This window comes from Xenia sp. Carnegie-2017, unplaced genomic scaffold (assembly GCF_021976095.1).
Source record: "Xenia sp. Carnegie-2017 unplaced genomic scaffold, XeniaSp_v1 HiC_scaffold_13, whole genome shotgun sequence".
Taxonomy (NCBI): Eukaryota; Metazoa; Cnidaria; class Anthozoa; order Malacalcyonacea; family Xeniidae; genus Xenia; species Xenia sp. Carnegie-2017.
In genome coordinates this window covers 6,005,903-6,024,599 of record NW_025813436.1, presented here as the reverse complement: position 1 = coordinate 6,024,599, position 18,697 = coordinate 6,005,903, and the positions used below count along the sequence as shown (strand labels likewise).

The 18,697-nt window shown below is 37.8% G+C and overlaps 2 protein-coding genes across 5 annotated transcripts; one reads left to right on the top strand and one right to left on the bottom strand.

Annotated features, from left to right (window-relative positions):
- Nucleotides 1-27: 27 nt before the first annotated feature.
- LOC124459572 lies at nt 28-13,898 on the top strand. Of its 4 annotated transcripts, none has more exons than XR_006953698.1 (18): nt 28-186; nt 2,850-2,961; nt 5,144-6,194; nt 6,318-6,468; nt 6,789-6,876; nt 6,996-7,120; nt 7,202-7,470; nt 7,536-8,214; nt 8,395-9,005; nt 9,102-9,312; nt 9,901-10,128; nt 10,254-11,134; nt 11,219-11,464; nt 11,597-11,904; nt 12,673-12,805; nt 12,929-13,124; nt 13,192-13,652; nt 13,732-13,898. XR_006953698.1 is itself a non-coding variant. In XM_047009034.1 (16 exons), the coding sequence occupies exons 2-16, from the start codon at nt 5,340-5,342 to the stop codon at nt 13,527-13,529; spliced, it is 5,319 nt and encodes a 1,772-aa protein (XP_046864990.1). In that variant the 5' UTR covers nt 2,649-2,961; nt 5,144-5,339; the 3' UTR covers nt 13,530-13,743. The 4 variants fall into 4 exon arrangements, 1 of the variants encoding a protein (XP_046864990.1); XR_006953699.1 differs by lacking the exon at nt 28-186 and adding an exon at nt 2,661-2,802 and having other exon boundaries at nt 2,871-2,961; XR_006953697.1 differs by lacking the exon at nt 28-186 and having other exon boundaries at nt 2,661-2,961.
- On the bottom strand, nt 13,732-18,689 carry LOC124459574 (mucosa-associated lymphoid tissue lymphoma translocation protein 1 homolog). The gene is made up of 12 exons (XM_047009035.1): nt 18,386-18,689; nt 17,937-18,305; nt 17,482-17,763; nt 17,363-17,404; nt 17,172-17,299; nt 16,705-16,967; nt 16,477-16,569; nt 16,272-16,396; nt 15,850-16,002; nt 15,619-15,782; nt 15,438-15,542; nt 13,732-14,069 (listed from the first exon to the last, which is right to left on the bottom strand). The coding sequence occupies exons 1-12, from the start codon at nt 18,687-18,689 to the stop codon at nt 13,953-13,955; spliced, it is 2,145 nt and encodes a 714-aa protein (XP_046864991.1). The 3' UTR covers nt 13,732-13,952.
- Nucleotides 18,690-18,697: the final 8 nt, after the last annotated feature.

Here is an 18,697-nt window from a genome sequence, read left to right as displayed (position 1 = left end):
ATTTCAATGGATGGAAATAAGTTGTAGGATCCAAGATGGCTGGCCTTGTATTGATCGTAATAAGTTTGTCGTAAAGTTTTAGCTTCTTTCGTGTGTTTGTTGCCGATAATGGGTTGTGCTGAGATTTTCAAAATGGCAGTATGTTCTTCCAATAAAAAATCAATGATATTTTGTGTTGATTTAAAGGTATGCATTTATCTTTATTCACTGTATTTTATGCTGCAAGTTATTGATGTTTTCAATAGTTTTCTGCCTTATAAAAGTCGTGCTTTGCTATTAGATTATCTGAAAGCTTTCCCGATTATTTTTTATAGGTTATCCATTAAAATAAAACCTAGGTAAATGGAATTCCGAGTTCTACATCCATGTACTGATGTATTAATTTAGTATACGTATGTCAATGTTTTTGTCAGGTCTACCCATGCGCAGCACTATTGATATAAACCAAACATTTATTGAGAAGTTATTTTACTTATGGCACTTTGACAATGTACCCCAAATGTACCTCAACATGTGAAAAATAGCAAAGCTTGCAAAACAAGGGCGAATCAAGAACGCCAATTTGAGAGAGGAGAGTGTATATTCATATATTCAGCTTTGCACTACTGATTTCTTTTGAAATTAAAATTGCTTTAAAAACAAATCAGTTGTTCCGAGCTGAACATATGAATATTTTCCCCACCCCAATCGGCATTCTAGTTTTTCCCATGTTGCTAAATGTACCAAACTGAAAAATTTGTCTTGCACAAAGAGTTTCTACCTTGCCCACTTTGCATACTTTGCAAGGTAGAAATTATGATTTGTATGCTTTTTATTTTATAAATGCACAACTTTATGTTCATCTTTTTAACATTTTATGCATGTTCCCATCTTGCTTGTTTATGAAGTATTGAACTTTTAAAATGAAACTTGCATGGCCTCTTGTGAAAATACTTTTTGGTTCTAATATTGTGCTTTTTTTTACACCACTGACATGTTTTTGGGCAAAGAAAATCTTTTGTTTTCTTATTACTATTGCTAATTTTTAAGCATTGAATTAGACATGAAATGGGCATGGTGTTATTAAAAAAAATAAACTCATTCATTCAGTTTGATTTCCATATATAAATTATATAATGTCACTTTACTTTTTCATTAGAAGCCATAAATCTCATATGATAAGAGTGAATTCGAATATTCTTGATTTAGCAATGTGTTTTTATTGGCTAATATTTTTGTTTGAGATACCTGGATTTCTTTAGTATTTTTATATTTTTTACTTGAAATTCGTTTTTTTCCAAAAAATATTTCGTGCAATATGGCGAATCCCGACCAATCAAAATACTCGTTTCCTTTCTGGCTCAGGATGCAAACACTCGAAGGTCATTGTGTGGGTTGACTTCCGTTTCATTCCTTTATATAATGCGTCATGTCATTGTTCCAGTCGCTAAACTGCTCTCAAAACAATGAACAGTAAAACACAACCAATTCCTGTTGAGGGAAAACGCTCCAAACCTCCAGAAAAGGCAGCAAGTTTACCCGGAGGAAAGACGAAGCTGAGTAAGACAACGTCGTCACCTGTTTTCACCTCAAGTACGTCCAGCGTTGGTGCTGAACTACGTCGTCGCAGCGATTCATTGTTTCATTCCTGTGAACAGCTCCATAAAGACGAAGTCGATGGACGAAATCGTCGCTCAAACATAAGTCAATACTCGTCTGAAGATGAAGATGGAAGACGAAGTGGCATTTGGGCTTCACCAGTACAAAATAACATAGACGACTGGCTCAAATGGATGAAAAATCGACGTACTTCTATACCCAATGTTACTTATGGAAGCTCAACTGGTACTTCAGTGTGATACCGGCTATTTAATATATATCAATGAATAAACATCCTAGGATGCTTTTAAAAATGAAGAATTATGTCTCAAAAGAGTGTGGAAAAAAATCCATGAAAATGCGTATTTTTGTGAGATAAAGGAAACTATAACGAGAAGGAAATGGGTTAATTGCGTCTTGTTCATGAAGACTTTGAAATTGAATGGCAATGAAGTGATGTAACTATCGTCTTATCTCAATGATTGAATGCTATGTCTTTTGTGAGTTGATAACTTATTTTATAGTAAATAATATTTTGTATCTTATTCAAGAAAGACAAACTAGTGTATTGTTCAACAATGGCAGTTCCAATGTCTTGTTCGTTAAAAGCAATTATAATTCGTCTTTCCAGCTCTATTGAGTGAATTTGTTTTATATAAATATGGATATATTTGTCAAATTTGAAAACCTGAATGCCCTTTTGAACTGTGATAATTGCAGATTATGTTTAAAAAATTGTAAATACGATATTTTGCATCACAACAAACAATAAACTGTTTGTATTTATTATATATGGTATCGGTGTGTAATATTTCCTTTTGTAATCCAAATGTTTTAAAGTATTTTTGATACTATTCTACCTACGGCGAATGTACTTCTGTAGATCCTCTGAATATAAACATAAGTATGAGGTTAATCTATTTCTTTTTCCATCCATTCTCGTCTACGTCAGCAACTTCAATAGAGGAGAGCTATGTCCATCTCTCTCTCCGTCTTGTTCTTTGTCAAGTCTACATAGGTCATAGGTCAAATATTATAATGTCCGTGATTGGTTCAATACCCTAGTTGTTAAAATGTCTTAGGAGCACTTTATTATTAAACTGAAGTCTGTCTGTGTTTGACTGATCACCTCCACACATACATGCAACCTGGGGATTGTGCTGCAGTGGCATTATTCAGTCTTAGCGATGCGTACAATGAGCAATACTTGGATTGTGTAATGCGGTATATATATTTATAAGCCTCATTTCCTGTCATTGTGTTTGCTGTAGTGTTATTGTTAACTCGCTCAGGGAGAACGTCATACAAGACTACATGATCCTTATCCTTGACGACATTCTCATATTTGGCGTCATTTTTCGCCCATATTCTACGCCATTCAAGGTAAGATCAACGGTCTTTACGTGTTACTGTAAAATAAAAACGTTGTGTGTCTTGATGATGTTAACTATTGAAAAGTTTTTAAGAGAATTACGGAGACATCTCATTTCCCATCATTTCCCCTTCTACTGACTTGGTGTTCTTGATGTTTGTACTCTTGCATTTCTACTTACTTCTTCGACTTTTCTGTACATACTTATCCACATATAGTCCTCAACATATATATATGTATACATCGCAACGTCTTTATATCGTGTGCCTATGCCGTAAAACGTAAACGGTTTAGTTAAAATCACCCTTCTACAATTTGGCAAATTTGTGAAAGAGTAATAATATGAAGACGCGTTGCATCAACTACTCCTTCCCGATACACCGAGGCAATTTATGTTTTGAAGTGTATTTGTATTATCCCTACACTTTTCCGGCTCGCGGTAAAATATTTGCGGTCACTTAGGATAACACGGCACAATCATCCGCAAAATACATTTTTTTGGCGAACAAATTTTTTGCGAAACACTTTTTTACTGTTAACTACAGCAGGCCGAGGAGGTGTTATAGGGGAGGCTAAAACAGCTGTTAAAGTATGAACGAGATATCTGTGAATTTTAAAATTGCAATCCTTTGTTTCTAGAAATTATGTACTAAAGTCTATCCCTGCTTGCGCTGTTGAGGTTGCCTGAGATTTTTCATCAGAGTTGACAGTTTGTTTATTTGGAAGTTGTGAGAATGTACTTAACTCCCACAGCGAGGGATGTCGAGAATCTATCCCCATGACATTAGAAGCTCGATCTTTTTGCTTGCAATGAATCTGATAATATTTCATATCCCCTCGTTATTTTTTTCAATTATTCATGAATGCACAAATGGTTTGCATTTTCTATGTATTGCTGTCTGATAAGATGAAAACACATGGTCCAATTAATCTTGTTTATGGCTTAGTTTTTTATTTCCTTTGCAGTCAGTGTGCATGCGATGCACAATGATATGAGCTAAGTATCCTTTGCTACTCAACTTTCTTGTGTTCGAGGTCATGCTATATGCTTTTGGCCACTTGCAATTAACGTATTTTAGCTATAATAATGATTTTTCTCAAACCGACTTCAGCATTATTGATGAGCATATATATATATATCATCGGAGGGCACATTGTAATACACTTTATGTATATATATATGCAGCAGGATTGTATGATATATGCCTGTGGCTGGATTCACGTTGTAAATTTGACCCCGGCCTCGTGCAATTCTAACATTCCTTACTCTTTATTGTCTTTATAAAGCAAACCACAAAGTCATCATGTGCGTCATGCAATAATAACGTTCCATGTCCTTTATTGTCTACGTAAAAAAAGGCAACCCACTGAGTACATCATTTGACCACGTGAAAGCCTCACCCAAGCCACATTATGATATTCATGTGTTCGTTCACTTCGAACAAATAGTTTTCCTGAAAATACGCTTTCCCAATTTCATTTAAAAGCCCCGCTGTGTAATGAGTAGCTGGAAATTACTTGAAGAAAATCCCCGTGTTTCGATCTAGGGTTTCGATCAAGATCTCTTTGTTAATAAGTCTGTTGAAAGGACCTATGTAATATAACATTTGTTTTCATTTAATACGCTCTCCTTAGCTTTCCCACAACGTTTGTGGCAATGATATTAGTGAGTTAGAAATGGAGGTTTCTTCACTAATTTCTCCATCTCTCCCTTGGTGTATGCTGTTTTAGCACTTTTACGAGCAGCAAAATGTGGCGCGGTAAAATAACATACTTAAGTGGACCGTTTTCATTAACGTTGACCAGAAATGGAGACGAACTTTTTAATGTTTAATGGCTGATGTTGTTTTTAGAAATATTCGACCGCATTGTCGCGGTTCGATCATTTAATGGAAGATAATTTTGTCTCGTGATAATCTTTAAAACAACTTCGCGTCGTTTATTTGGCTTTTCGACTCCGCCCACGTGCTGTTAGTCTTGAGGTTAAGAAATGAGCATCATATGTTGACGCCATTGTTATACTATCAAGATTTATAAATAGCCTTAGGTCATAAAATCGTGTCATGTTAAAGCCGTGTAAAGATGCTCCACGACCTTTCTTCTATAGTTCATCATTAATACATGTCGTTTTGTTAGGATTGTTCTGTGTTCCTGTATTGTTTTACACGATCATCTTTTTTCTTCTTTATTTAGACGAGCACGAAGAACGTGATAAAGAATATTTTGCTCTAGACACAATTTGCTATGATCGTCCCCATTCAACAATCACAGCTTTCATTTTTGCTTTTTTTCGAACGCGACGAAGACATTGGCACTGTCGAAATCTTGCGCTGACAAAAACTAGATAAGACCAACTGGAATCACAACTGATTCCGAAAAGATAAAGCACATGGAGATTGGTTTTTCTAATCGCTTCGAGTCATTCTATGAAAGAGCATGCGTTTATATGAGGATTTCCAACGAAATATGTGGTAAGAAGGGATGCCCATGTAGAAGGAAGTCTTTCGCAGACCTTTTAAAGTCCACGATCTATTACTGTGCTGGAAATATCAAGAGTTCAAACATTTCCTCCAAGGATGAAGGCGGCGGTGATATTCGTGGATTGTCACGTTCATTTTTTACATTCTCTCGTGATTGGTTGATTAGATTCATTCATCGAAACAAAACCATATGTGGTAATTTGGATTATCAACCAATTATTCCAACACAATGGGAACTCATGTTTATTGCCACGATGTCACTCTACAATTATTATTATATTCGTCTACCGGATATTTGTACCTGTGCAGAAGGACTACAAGAGTTTGATACTCGGGTGAAAGTTGTGTTTGTTTTGTGTTGTATATCAATCGTGTTTGGACTACCAAACTCCGGGAAATATCGTACTGTGGGTCGTAGGAAAGAGAGCGAACACAAAGGGGGAAAGGACAGGAAGAATGATGATGGTGAAAAGTATGAGCGAAAGAATGGCAATGAACGAGGTAGGAGGACTAGCCAGGGGGGAAACGGTAGCTCAGGGTTGGAGGGGAGTGGTGAAGGTTCAGGAAATGGTGAGGACTCCAGTGATGATGACGACGAAGATGATGATGAGGATGGGGATGATGAAGATGAACTTCCTGAAGAAGAAGATGACGAGGAAGAAGGTGATGATGAAGAAGAAATGGACGATACTGATAATGTTTCAGCGATGGCTGAGGATGATGCTGAAGACACGTTAAATGGCGGGTCTGTCAATGAAGAACAGGTATAAAAATGGCATGCGACGCTTTGAATTTGTTATCTTCTCTTTGAATTCTTACATTTCTTTTTTTTGAGGATTTCATATGTGTGTTGTGAATATACGATCATCGTAAAGTTTTAATTTCAGCCTCATCCGGTAGCATCCACGACCTCAGAGATTCCCTCGACTGGTGTTTCAGACTGCAACGAGGAGGATCAGAGTTCTCTTGCATCAATAACACCTGTACAGCCGGGCGAGCCTGTCACGTTGGATGGAGTGATATGGAAGGCAGTGGGCGGTACGATGAATTTGCATTCTGTATAATAATGAAATAAACATTCTCTGGTTTTATATATTATTGATGCTTCACACGCTTTCGGCAAACTAACTGTGGCCTTTAACGTGTGCTGGGTGATTATTATGAATCATGATTTGACATACAATATTTTGAAACACTAATACACAGAATATAAAACCAGAGAATGTTTGTTATTTTGTTATTAAGAAACTATACCTGGTGAAACTTCATCATTTTCATTTTACTGTTAAAATGATCAGTTCCTAAAATGTCCTGCCTGAAGCATCATGGATGTCGTTTATTTCACGTATATATTACAGGTGTTTTGGTCGTCAATATAAACTATCGTAACAAGACGTATTGTGGCAGTTTAATTGACCGTTCACGTTATGAATGGGCGAATCCGAGGTAAAAATAACTTAGGTCGCTTCATCATTGTTACTTGTGTCAATGCATTCCTACTGAGTATGCCACATTGTATACTTCATGTTATCCATGGAATGTATGTTTTTAATGTAATTATGTAGACATTTGGATGAATCTCAAGACGAATGTCAACTTTCCAATTCCGCGCGAGGTGCCAAAGGAAAGAAAGGAAAACACAAGGAATCGGTTTATCTCTCACCAAAACTTGCCGGCAATGGAAAAAGACGTAAGAAACTGCTTTTAACGTGTAATTTTCTATCGATTGATTGAAAATCCTAACACATGCTACTCATTTCTTTCATCTCAGCCTCGAGATTTTATCGAAACAAGGGTAAGCATGGGAAAGAGACGTCCACGAGATCCAAAGGGATACGTGGTTCGGATACTGCAGAAGAAGGTGCGAGAACAAGACGACGAAGTTGTACCGTCAAAATACCTGTATCTCCCTGTCCTTCCCCAACTCAATACATTGAATGTCCTGAGAGAAACTGCGACAAACGATACAAGCATATCAATGGTCTGCGGTATCATCAAGCACATGCGCATCTCGACAATGCAGATGGTGGCGACGATAAGGTACATGATCCTTCAGTGAAGGTTATTATTGATCAGCACAAGTATAACTTTCATCCTTCTCCTAGGACTCGTATGACGAAGATGATGGTAAAGAACGACTGTCTGCTCACTCCAAATCATCGGGCTCTGATGATGTGAAACCTCTTAGCCACAGAAAGGCAAAGAATCAAAAATCACATTCAAAAGTGCACGTTCCTGTTGTTGAAGACAAGGATAATGAAAAGAACGGTGGTAAGGTGGTTGAACCTGAAGAGAATGTTGACGAACACGAGGAGATTGTTGATGTGAAGATGAGTGAAACGTCTGACGTGGTGGTCGAGGAGAAGACTGGTAATGAGTGTGACGTTGTAAATGTGAAGGACGAAGTCGTGGTGATGGAACATGAAGCTGACGCAAATATTCATGAGAAATTGTCAGAGGGGGACGAAAAGACTGACGACAAATACGGAGTAATTAAAATAGAGGCAGATTCTCTACTGATGGGAGAAGAACGAAGTGTCGGACGTGCCGTTAAATCTAATATTCTCGAAGAAGCCGCCAAGATCATTTTTGACGAGTCTGTGCTGAGTCAAGAATTGATGGTATCCACTGGAATTTTTAGTAGAATGGCGTCATCGCATGCGATGTTGGCAGCGCAAAATCAACCCGACTATAATAAATATGTGGAGTATGAACCCATGGATGATTATAACGAAAAGATCGAGACAACTGTTGACAATAAAGATCTTGATGTAACAATCAAAGGTGCAGCATTGTAATTATTCTTTGTATTGTTACGTGTTATTACCAAAATATAATTCTTATTATTATTCTTATATATTACTGTTACTTTTTTCATAATATGTTTACCTACTTTGTTATATCCAACCAGCCTACGTTACCTGAAGGTTTTAGTAACATTTTCACGGGAATTTTATTCTTTAGAAGAAGTTATTGATGAAGGTCACGCTGGCGAAGTAAAAATCCCCTGCGATAAAAAGTCAGAGGAAGCATTTAAATTGGACAACGCCGAGATGCGTCTCAACGAGGGGAACAAATCAGGCGAATTTGCTGTCGAAGAAACGCACAAAAGCGCGAAAGACGAAAAGTCAAAATTGTCCCCGGAAAAGACACCGAAGTCACGTAAGACTGATGGAACGAACGTTGCCAAGGAACAGATCAAAACGTCAGCAGCCGAGATTCGTGCTCTCTCTGAATATAGTCACTTTAAACTGACTACCAGCAACAACTCGGTCTCAAAATCAATAACAATAGATATGGGATTAGAATCCAAAGATATGCGAAAGTGTGGATCGGTAAAGGAGACACCCAGAGTAGAAAGGACTGGGGATAAAGCAGATGGAAATTTAATGACTTTGATGGTGCCATCTGTATCATCCGCCTCGTTCCAACTCTCGTGTCAGAGCAAAACGCGATCAGGTTATATAACTTCGTCTAGGAAACCTTCAGTTGTTACAGCTAGTACAACATGGGTTCCCGAAGTACATCATGCGTTGTTAAATAAAAGTCCTAGAAATGATGTCTCTGGTCAGGAGGTAATCTTGAATTAATTTATTATGATTTACTCATCTATGCTTATTCTATTGTATTTTATGTCAATAATGTTTGATAGTTTTTCAATTCTACACAAGGTATTACCGGACAAGCCTCTTGTTCGTACAGAAACTGCTGACACAACGTTAAAACTTACTCAAGATGAAGAGGATAAAGGGGAGGACGAGCGATCAAAAACGGCATACAGTGGTAAACCTGCTCGAGCTGTTGGTGTTGCACATCCTTTTAATGCTGAGAATAAGTCGGATAATGAATTTGCTTTGGGAATAGTCGGTAATATTACTTCTGGTGAGTATATTTCATTGTTTAGCTCTCTTTCATGCTGTGCACTCCAGTTAAGTTGTACTTAGACCGGTCAGAATTATGGACTTGTCGACATAAAACAATAATTCTCTCTTTAGTATACTTCAAGGTGATACATGTATTTTGTTTTTGTTTTTGCTTTTTTTTAGTATTAGACTGATCTGCACGGTTTTATGTAAGAAATATAAAATGTTTACTATGTTTGCACAGGTTTATGCAAACTGAGGAGACCTTTGGGAGAACTCGAGGTCAAGGTTTGCACCTGATCGAGAGTTCTCAACAACGTCATCTTTAATTTTTTTTTATAAAATAAAAATAATTCTTTAATTTTTATAAAATAAAAATAATTCTAAAAATACAAATGTAAATCAAACGTTTTAATTTTCCTTCTAAGATGTATTCATGATTGATTAGCAAATTGATCGGTTTGCACATTGATCCTATGCGTAAGATCGGCTTTCACAGGCTAATGCAAACACGGCTATAGACCAATCAGCGCACGCGTTTTGTTGTTTCTTATTTTATAATTATATTTCATATAAATTTAACGTATTCTTTACTATGTACCCCCAGATCCCGTACGTGTCCTTTACTCCAAGTCAAGTAGTCCCACTTTATCCTTGGATCACAGCCATCCAGACATGACCGAAGTGAAAAAAGTGAGGGTGGAGAAAACGTTAGAAGTTCCAATTGGTGAGGTAGTGCCCGTAACAAAAACAGGCAGACCAAGTATTTCTACTACTTCTAGATCATCTGTAATGGTTGGCAATGAAATCAGACAAGGATTTCCTGTCGCTACAGGTATGGAACTTTGCACTATTTTTGGATCTCTAGTTTGCTTTAATTTATTTGGAATGATGAAAGGCAAAGATTGCTTATACATCTAGATTTGTAACCGCTTAATAATGTTTTTATTTTTATTGCAGAAGAACGCGTACCTCAGATCATCACAACACGTTCTTCTCCTCCCAGGGACTCTCAACATCCCTACATACCATCTAACCGTTCATCGTCATGGTCACGTTCATCAAACCGTTCGCCTTTACGAGATCTTGGACCAAGAACTCGAACAGAAGCTGCTCAACGGTTTCCTCAATCAGAAACTTGCACATCACGTAATCCAATGCGGCGATCACCGGTGCCCGAACACCGCTCCTCTCCAGTGAGAGGTGGGTATCTTACAGTAGACGTTGACCGACGAACTCCTGAAAGAGATATAGCTCAACGTGGATTCGACCCACGACGGAATTCGAATTCTCGGGGATATGATGCACATAGGGGTTATGATTCTAAGCGAGAGTTTGATTCACCTAGGGGAATGGACCATCAGCGTGTTGTCGACAAACGAATACCTTTCCATAACATCGATGAGCGTTTGACTGCTCATAAGGATGTTACTCGTAACTCACCGGCAAAAGAAATGTCGGGTCGTTCACCGAGAAGAGAGACCCCTGGGACTTTTCATCCTAAACTGGGTGTTGGATATAGAGATTTGGAAACAGGTTCGCCATTCAGTGAAGGTATGTCTCGAAAACGAAACGACAAGTCTCCCACAGGTGATCGACGACATCCAGCTTCAGAGAGATCATTTCGGGAGACTAGGGAGACTAGTCCCAGTCAGATAAGGGAGAGAGCCACGAGCTCACCTTATAGAGAGCGAAGCGTAAATCGATCTGGTGCAGGTGAGTTGCAAAGAAGCGACACTGGGAGTCCTTTGTTGTCAGGCACAACGGATTCAGTGTCACGTGGATACCGCAATAAAACAGAAGTAATAGTTTCAAAGGATTCTGGCGATATGGGATCACAGGCAAGCATCTCTGATGTCTTAGTACTTTTTATTTCAAACTTTGTTTAATCCTTCGTTATGTTTTTGTTGATTTTCTACTAACAGTATCCAAGAATGTCCGAGCAAGAAGCGATGATGCGCAACTATGAAGCCATATATCAGTATCAGATGGCCGCTGCTGCAGCTGCGGGCTCACATGACGAGGCAGCAGCCCGAGAAGCAATGGAGAATTGCATGATGTATTTAAGAATGGGGGTAGATCCAAGACTAATTCAACCATATTCCACTATCTTTGCCGCTCATGGAATGCCATTCGTTATGGCGTCTGCCAAAGAAATGAACCAATCTAAGGTTAGATTTTCTTGTTTCACTAAACTTCTAAATATATAAAGCTAAGATTAAAATTTAATGTGCTCTATACCAGCAAAAAAATTTGTAGAGCAAAATTTCAGATACATATACCTCAGATTTTTCTCTCTGTAGGAGGAACGACCCAATGAAACACCAGATGAAATGAACAGAAAAGGAAGTATTTTAAAAACAGAATCAGTAAAAGGTAAATTGGAACTATCAGATGTCGACACGGCACCAGGCAAACGATACATGGAAAGAATGAGCACTTCACGAGAGAGAAGTGAGTTTGATTCGATACCGGTGAAAAGAAGCAAGCCAAATGAAATAAAAGATATTCACGAAATAATGGACGAACGTGATGGAGGCACCATGTACTGGAAGACCTTGGAAAACAGAGCATTACGTCAGCATGTACAACATAAAATGGATGCTTTTAAGTACGCATGCGTTATATGTACGGTACTTCAGAATATATCTTAAGTTTTGTATAAAGTGTTTTCATCACTCGCCATGTTGGGGGAAAGTGCCATATAGTGAAAAGAATTTATATTGATTTCATGTTTGGTTGTACGTTGGCACTTTGATGTACTCCCTCAACATTAGCCGCTTTATTCCAAAGCCATCATCAGAGAATACATATAATATATTAATCCTAACACGGTTTTAATATGCTTGCTAATATATGCATATTAAAACCGTGTTAGGATTAATATATTATATGTATTCTCTGATGATGGCTTTGGAATAAAGTCGAAACACGGTGCCATCCAGTAAACTGTTATAGTGGCGAGAATCTCTCGTCCATACGCAGTTTTAAGATATTTGACTCGTCTCCAATCCCTGTGGGCTTGGTAGCTCAACAGGTAGAGCGGCGGACTAGTGTCCCGAAGGTGCGAGTTCAAATCTCGTCCAAGTCACATGTTTTTCATGTGCATATTAAAACCGTGTTAGGATTAATATATTAGCCGCTTTGACGTCACACGCAAGCATTCATGACAGTATAGTGTTACGTACCGCAAGTTTTAAATTCTTCTTTTGCTTCGAAATCTGTTGTTTACACTGTGAATGAACGCAAAAACGTATGCATGGCAGAACTAAATAAACAAGAGTGCGACGTCTTTTCTCCGAGGAAAATTGTTGTTGTAAGAAATCTTGTTACGTGTTTTATCTTCTTATATATGACGGGAGTATCTTTTCTCATTTAGTCAACTTCAAACGGAGAGGAGTCTTAAAATGAAAGCAGAAGAAAAATCTATCAGGCTGAAACCATCGGCAAGTTCAAACTACAAATCGAAATCAACCGTTGTTAACGAATCTCGTTCTTTGTTGAAACGAGAGGTATGAATTACTGCATTGCGAGTAATCAGATTTGTTTTATTGTTGATTTGAACTGCTCTGTATAGCTTCTTCCTAGACGGGAGGGAAGTTGTAAATTATAAACTTTTCACCTCTACATTTTAGAATAAAAGTTTTAGTAAGGAGGACAAGAGACTTGCATCACCCGGGAGTACCACTGATAGATCACGAAACCCTGAGAGTAAATCTCCACTTTCTTCATCTTCCGCCACCTCTTACATTAGCTATGTACCTGGTCCCAATCTCCCAGCAAACCACGCATTGTCCAAGAGTTATGAACAAGCCATGGGCTTGCATGGTGGTGAGTTATTCAACGATGATATATCGTAGAAACAAAATGTTCACATTTTGTTTTCCATTCACTTTAGGATACCTTGTGTCTCCGTTCCCTCCTGGAATGATGATGGCTGGTCCGGCATTTCTCCCCGGAGCTCAACTTCATAATCCAGTCGCTGCTCGTGGGACAGATACAATGCGCGACTTGGCTCAAAGTTCTTCTTTGTCCGCAGAGCGAGCACGTGCGGGGAGTGAGGACTCACGTGAAACTGAGTCGAGAACCGAGACTCGTGGTTTTCATTTAAAAGATGATGTGGGTGCCACCCCTAGGATCAACCCGCCTTCCTCGTCTCCACCAAGTGAGAATAGTAAGGAGAAATCCGGGGGTGGCGCAGAGATACGTCTTCCCTACCAGAAACCCAATCCCTAACGGCAAACCTAGCGTTTCGCCGAGTCGACATGAGTGGCCCTTCCCAGTTTCCTCCGGGTTTCCCCGGATTTATGTATCCTGTAGGACAAGGAACCTTCAGACCACCGTATGATCATTCTTTTAGTAAGTAAACTGCTCTCTAATGCCTGATCGCATGCGTCTGTATCTGCATGAGTGATGATATCTCTTTCATTTTATGTAGTTCCTCATCAACGAAAGTAGCTGGCAACAAATGCATTCATTTGTTCTTGAGAAAACATGAAATGTTCATTGTAAACTATTTTTGATTTTTTCCTGGGTTTTTTCAACATTTTCTGTCAGAAAGTGTTGAACTTTTATTCTGTTGATAAAAAATATGTTACAAAATCATTGCGTCCGCGTTTTGTTTTATACAGTTAATGTTAAGAAAAGTTAGTGCATTGTTCAGTTTGTAAGTCGAGCATAAAGTGGCCTCTCTTTAAACTCGTACGCGACGGTCCTACTCAAAAGTTTGTCTTGGCTGTTTATGTATCTCACGTTGAACATCACCAACAATTTCCCCTAAAAACAAATAAGAATTAGTTGTGCTTTTCCCTGACTATAGTTCATTTCAGTCTTGCTATAGTGAAGGAAGAAACAAGGGAACACTACAAAACTAAGATAACGTATGTATGCAGTTAAGGTCGTGTTGAATTAACAACAAAGAACAAGAACAGTCTTTTAACAATTAACAACAAGAACACAACCTAAAGTGTATATAATATACAAAACTACATACGATAATGTGTGTCGGTGTAGGTAGTGATGAATGAACAACAGAGAACAAGAACGGTCTTTACACTACCTACGTAAAATATAAACTAAGATAATGTGTGTCAGTGTAGGTAGTGATGAATGAACAACAGAGAACAAGAACGGTCTTTACACTACCTACGTAAAATATAAACTAAGATAATGTGTGTCAGTGTAGGTAGTGTGAATGAACAACAGAACAAGAACAGTCTTTACACTACCTAAAATATAAACTAAGATAACATGTGTCAGTGTAGGTAGTGATGAATGAACAACAGAGAACAAGAACAGTCTTTACACTACCTAAAATATAAACTAAGATAACATGTGTCAGTGTAGGTAGTGATGAATAAACAACAGAGAACAAGAACAGTCTTTACACTACCTAAAATATAAACTAAGATAACATGTGTCAGTGTAGGTAGTGATGAATGAACAACAGAGAACAAGAACAGTCTTTACACTACCTAAAATATAAACTAAGATAACATGTGTCAGTGTAGGTAGTGATGAATGAACAACAGAGAACAAGAACAGTCTTTACACTACCTAAAATATAAACTAAGATAACATGTGTCAGTGTAGGTAGTGATGAATGAACAACAGAAAACAAGAACAGTCTTTACACTACCTAAAATATAAACTAAGATAACATGTGTCAGTATAGGTAGTGATGAATGAACAACAGAGAACAAGAACAGTCTTTACACTACCTAAAATATAAACTAAGATAACATGTGTCAGTGTAGGTAGTGATGAATGAACAACAGAGAACAAGAACAGTCTTTACACTACCTAAAATATAAACTAAGATAATGTGTGTCAGTGTAGGTAGTGATGAATGAACAACAGAGAACAAGAACAGTCTTTACACTACCTAAAATATAAACTAAGATAACGTGTGTCAGTGTAGGTCGTGATGAATGAACAGTAGAGAACGAGAACAGTCTTTACACTACCTACGTAAAATATAAACTAAGATAACGTGTGTCAATGTAGGTAGTGATGAATGAACAACAGAGAATGAGAACAGTCTTTACACTACCTAAAATATAAATTAAGATAACGTGTGTCAGTGTAGGTAGTGATGAATAAACAAAAGAGAACGAAAATATTCTTTTCTTCATTTTTAAACACCTTAAGTCGTTGTAGGTTTGTAATTTTAACAATAACTTCATCTTCAGCGTATTTTTCAGGGAACAATTCATCATCTTGATTCATTTCTTTTATTTGAACTCCGTCCTGTCAGGCAAACGAAGTATTAAAAAATTGCTTTGATCCTTCACATGTTATTAAAACGATTTTGTGTTTTACTCACCGTTCGTTCTCTGGCGTGTAGCTGAGGTGGATGTAAGATTACGTCATCATCATTAGTCTCGATGAGTGCACGAATAATCATGACATTGGAGAACTCTGCATCAAATCTTAATGTAAGGGTTACGTCATCTTGTTCATACACAACCGCTGGACCCCCAGGAAGTTCTTAATAGAACAATCGATGTAAAAATGAAGTTAAGGAAAAAAGGAATTTCAAAAATCACTATCTTACCATGACCTCTTTGCCATTCAAGTGCTTGAGGCGAATCGTTTTCGTTCGAAACTATTCGATCGGAAAGTGACCAATTCTCAGCCAAGCTGCTGTGACGATAGACCATTTGAATCTGACCAGTGAAACTGTCGTAAATTTGCTCCTTTCTCACACCTAATGAAGAAGCGTCTCCGTTATTCTTTGTTCTCATTAGTGATTAAGTCTAGCACCAGTGTGTACATTGTTTTGAGAGTATTTCGTTACTCAAGAATGTCCTTGGTCATAGTTAAGTGCTTCGTAACTATATATTTGGTACCGTAACGTGAAATGGTCTATGGTAGCTTGTTCCCTCACTAAAACTAATAATGAAAAGCAATTTTCTCTCTCCAGCTCTGGCATTATATAGTTACACCACAGAAATGATTCGCTTAAATAAACGCTACCTTTTGCAACTTCCAGTAGAACTTGCTCAACATTTTTTTCATGGTCACCTAAATGTTCTAAAAGGTGCATGGCAAAGTATCCATTCCTTCTTTGGCGATGCTCAAATACTCTTCCTTGAGAACAACTAGAGTAAACAAATTGTGAAAATGCGTCAAAAGTAAAATGTAGTTGAATAAGCCAATGGAACTTAGTACTCTTACTCACCATCCAAATGCAATAACGACATTTTCTTGCACTGCATTCAAACCGCCAGAATAAATCGGATCATGAAAACTGTGTGATCCTTTAGAACCAGGTCTATGACAGAACATTCGAACTTATAACATTACAGATATTGGTTCACTGTAATATACACTATATCGTGATATGTTGAAGCAAAGGTGGTAAAAAATAATCCGCTTAAAACACTTACGTGGTATTGGTCATACTTACGTTGTGCGGCAAGAATCAATTAAAAGAACCTTTAGTTTAGCTTCTCGTTCCTGCATAATTCTTAAGACGTCATTCGCTGGCAAATTCTCGGAACAAGAATATTTGTCATCAGCACTGGTTGACATTAGGTAACTCTTGCCGTCCACCTCAAAACCATGACCAGCAAAATAAAACAACGCATAGACACCTGAGTTGAGTAGTTGGGCAAACAACTTTAAAGCTTCTTGCATTTCATTCAGTCTGAGATTAACTAGAGATATAACCTAAAGACAAAATTTAGCATGTAAGAATGATGTAAACAAGTGCCCAGTAAATGGCAAGGTATATGATATCCATCTCTGTGATTGGTTCCTCTGTTCATTGTGTTCACAACCATCGCTGTGATTGGTTCCTCTTGATTGTATTTATGACCATTGCTGTGATTGGTTTTCTAGTTTCCCTTGATTGTATGTTTAAAGTATCCCTACCTTGAAACCAATACTTTGCAAAATGCCAGCGATGTCACGAACGTCATTGGTTGGATGGTACAATTTTCCCAACTTGTTACAATGGTCATAATCTTTGTTCCCAATAAGCAGCGCTACTTTGTCACACACTAAAAAAATACACACATGTTTTAGGCGATGAATTTACATCTTTTTTCCAGAAAAATTCCCACCTCCTTGTGTTTCTTCTGGAATATTCCTTGGTATTCTTTGCTCTATAAAAATAAATGAAATCGGGATTTCTTTCCTAGATCCCCTCTTCATGTGATCACTGTCATTGAACTCTAGTTACCTACTCCTCTATTCTTAGTTATGCGAACATTTGCTGAACGAGAGCTAACTGTTGCAACATTGTTGAACACACGACAAGTGTAAGTGCCTTCGTGGTCTTGTGACACTGGTGATATTACCAAATCACGATTGGTAGCCCCTGGTATCTCTTCTTGGTCTTTTAACCATTGAAAACTAGTATTAATCTCACAATCACAATCACATGAAAGAGAGAGCAGACTGCCATGATATACTGTGACCGATTGGGGATGTACTGTTACACATGGTCGCGACTCACCATTATCTAAGTACAAATTTGGTAGTTAATTGACCAATTTAAACAAAATAGTTGCAATATTTGGTATTTGATCTAGTGATCTTACATACTTTTCATTACAAACAATACTTTTAACAGATCAAAGTGCCTAAAGGCATTGAAATCTCTGTTCATTGCATGTGTGAATAAGTAGAGCTAACCTGATTGTATGGTGATACTTCTTTCATTTTCTTTAGCCCCATCAACTTTGTCATCGTCTTCATGAGGAGTGCTTTTAGCAGGTCGCTGTAATTCCACAACAGTTTCTGCTTTTTCCACAACCATTCTGATCCATCGTGAAAATTGATATCCTCGCACATTTGCGACCCGACAAATATACATTCCCTCATCCACAGGAGTGACTTTAGACAAACACAACTCTTTTGTATTTTGGGCCTTGAGTAGTTCCCCTTCTTTAAACCATTGATGTAAAATGGGTTGCTTTCCAACAGCCTCGCACCTGATTGTAACATCATCTCCAACATTGAGCTTTATTTCAGAAGGAGGTTCAGTCACAATTGAAGGTGGCTCTATATCATCAGTCATAAAGTTGTTGTAGTGAAATTTGCTCAAAATTCAACTTCAACTCTTAATGCTGTTGTAGACCTACCTCCCATAAATAGATCCAGGGCTTTATTGATGTTTTCATCTTTTTCCAAACTTTCAAGAATGTCGATAAACTGACACACCTTGACTTTTTTTTTGCCCAAATTTTCAATAAGTTTTAATGTGGGACTCCCCTCCTTCTTAAGTATTTCCAGTCTTAAAAATTCCTTTTCTCCTTTCATGAACGAATAGATGCTTTTTGGTGTTTTATCAACAAATGTCTTCCAGTTCGGCTCCTTTCTTCGATCAAGCAACTTGGCCAAGCTATACTTGATATCTTCGGGAATTAAGCTAATTATGACATTCATCTTAGATA

What these genes read in the sequence shown, in the direction of transcription:
- LOC124459574 (XM_047009035.1), bottom strand. Translation starts at nt 18,689, where the DNA reads ATGAATGTCATAATTAGCTTAATTCCCGAAGATATCAAGTATAGCTTG. An exon ending in TCCAGAAGAAACACAAGGAG is followed by an intron (nt 17,300 to 17,362) that starts GTGGGAATTTTT and finishes GTATTTTTTTAG; the next exon opens with TGTGTGACAAAGTAGCGCTG. An exon ending in TACACGCCAGAGAACGAACG is followed by an intron (nt 15,543 to 15,618) that starts GTGAGTAAAACA and finishes TTTGCCTGACAG; the next exon opens with GACGGAGTTCAAATAAAAGA.
- LOC124459572 (XM_047009034.1), top strand. Translation starts at nt 5,340, where the DNA reads ATGGAGATTGGTTTTTCTAATCGCTTCGAGTCATTCTATGAAAGAGCA. An exon ending in AGGATTTCCTGTCGCTACAG is followed by an intron (nt 10,129 to 10,253) that starts GTATGGAACTTT and finishes TTTTTATTGCAG; the next exon opens with AAGAACGCGTACCTCAGATC. An exon ending in AAGAAATGAACCAATCTAAG is followed by an intron (nt 11,465 to 11,596) that starts GTTAGATTTTCT and finishes TTCTCTCTGTAG; the next exon opens with GAGGAACGACCCAATGAAAC.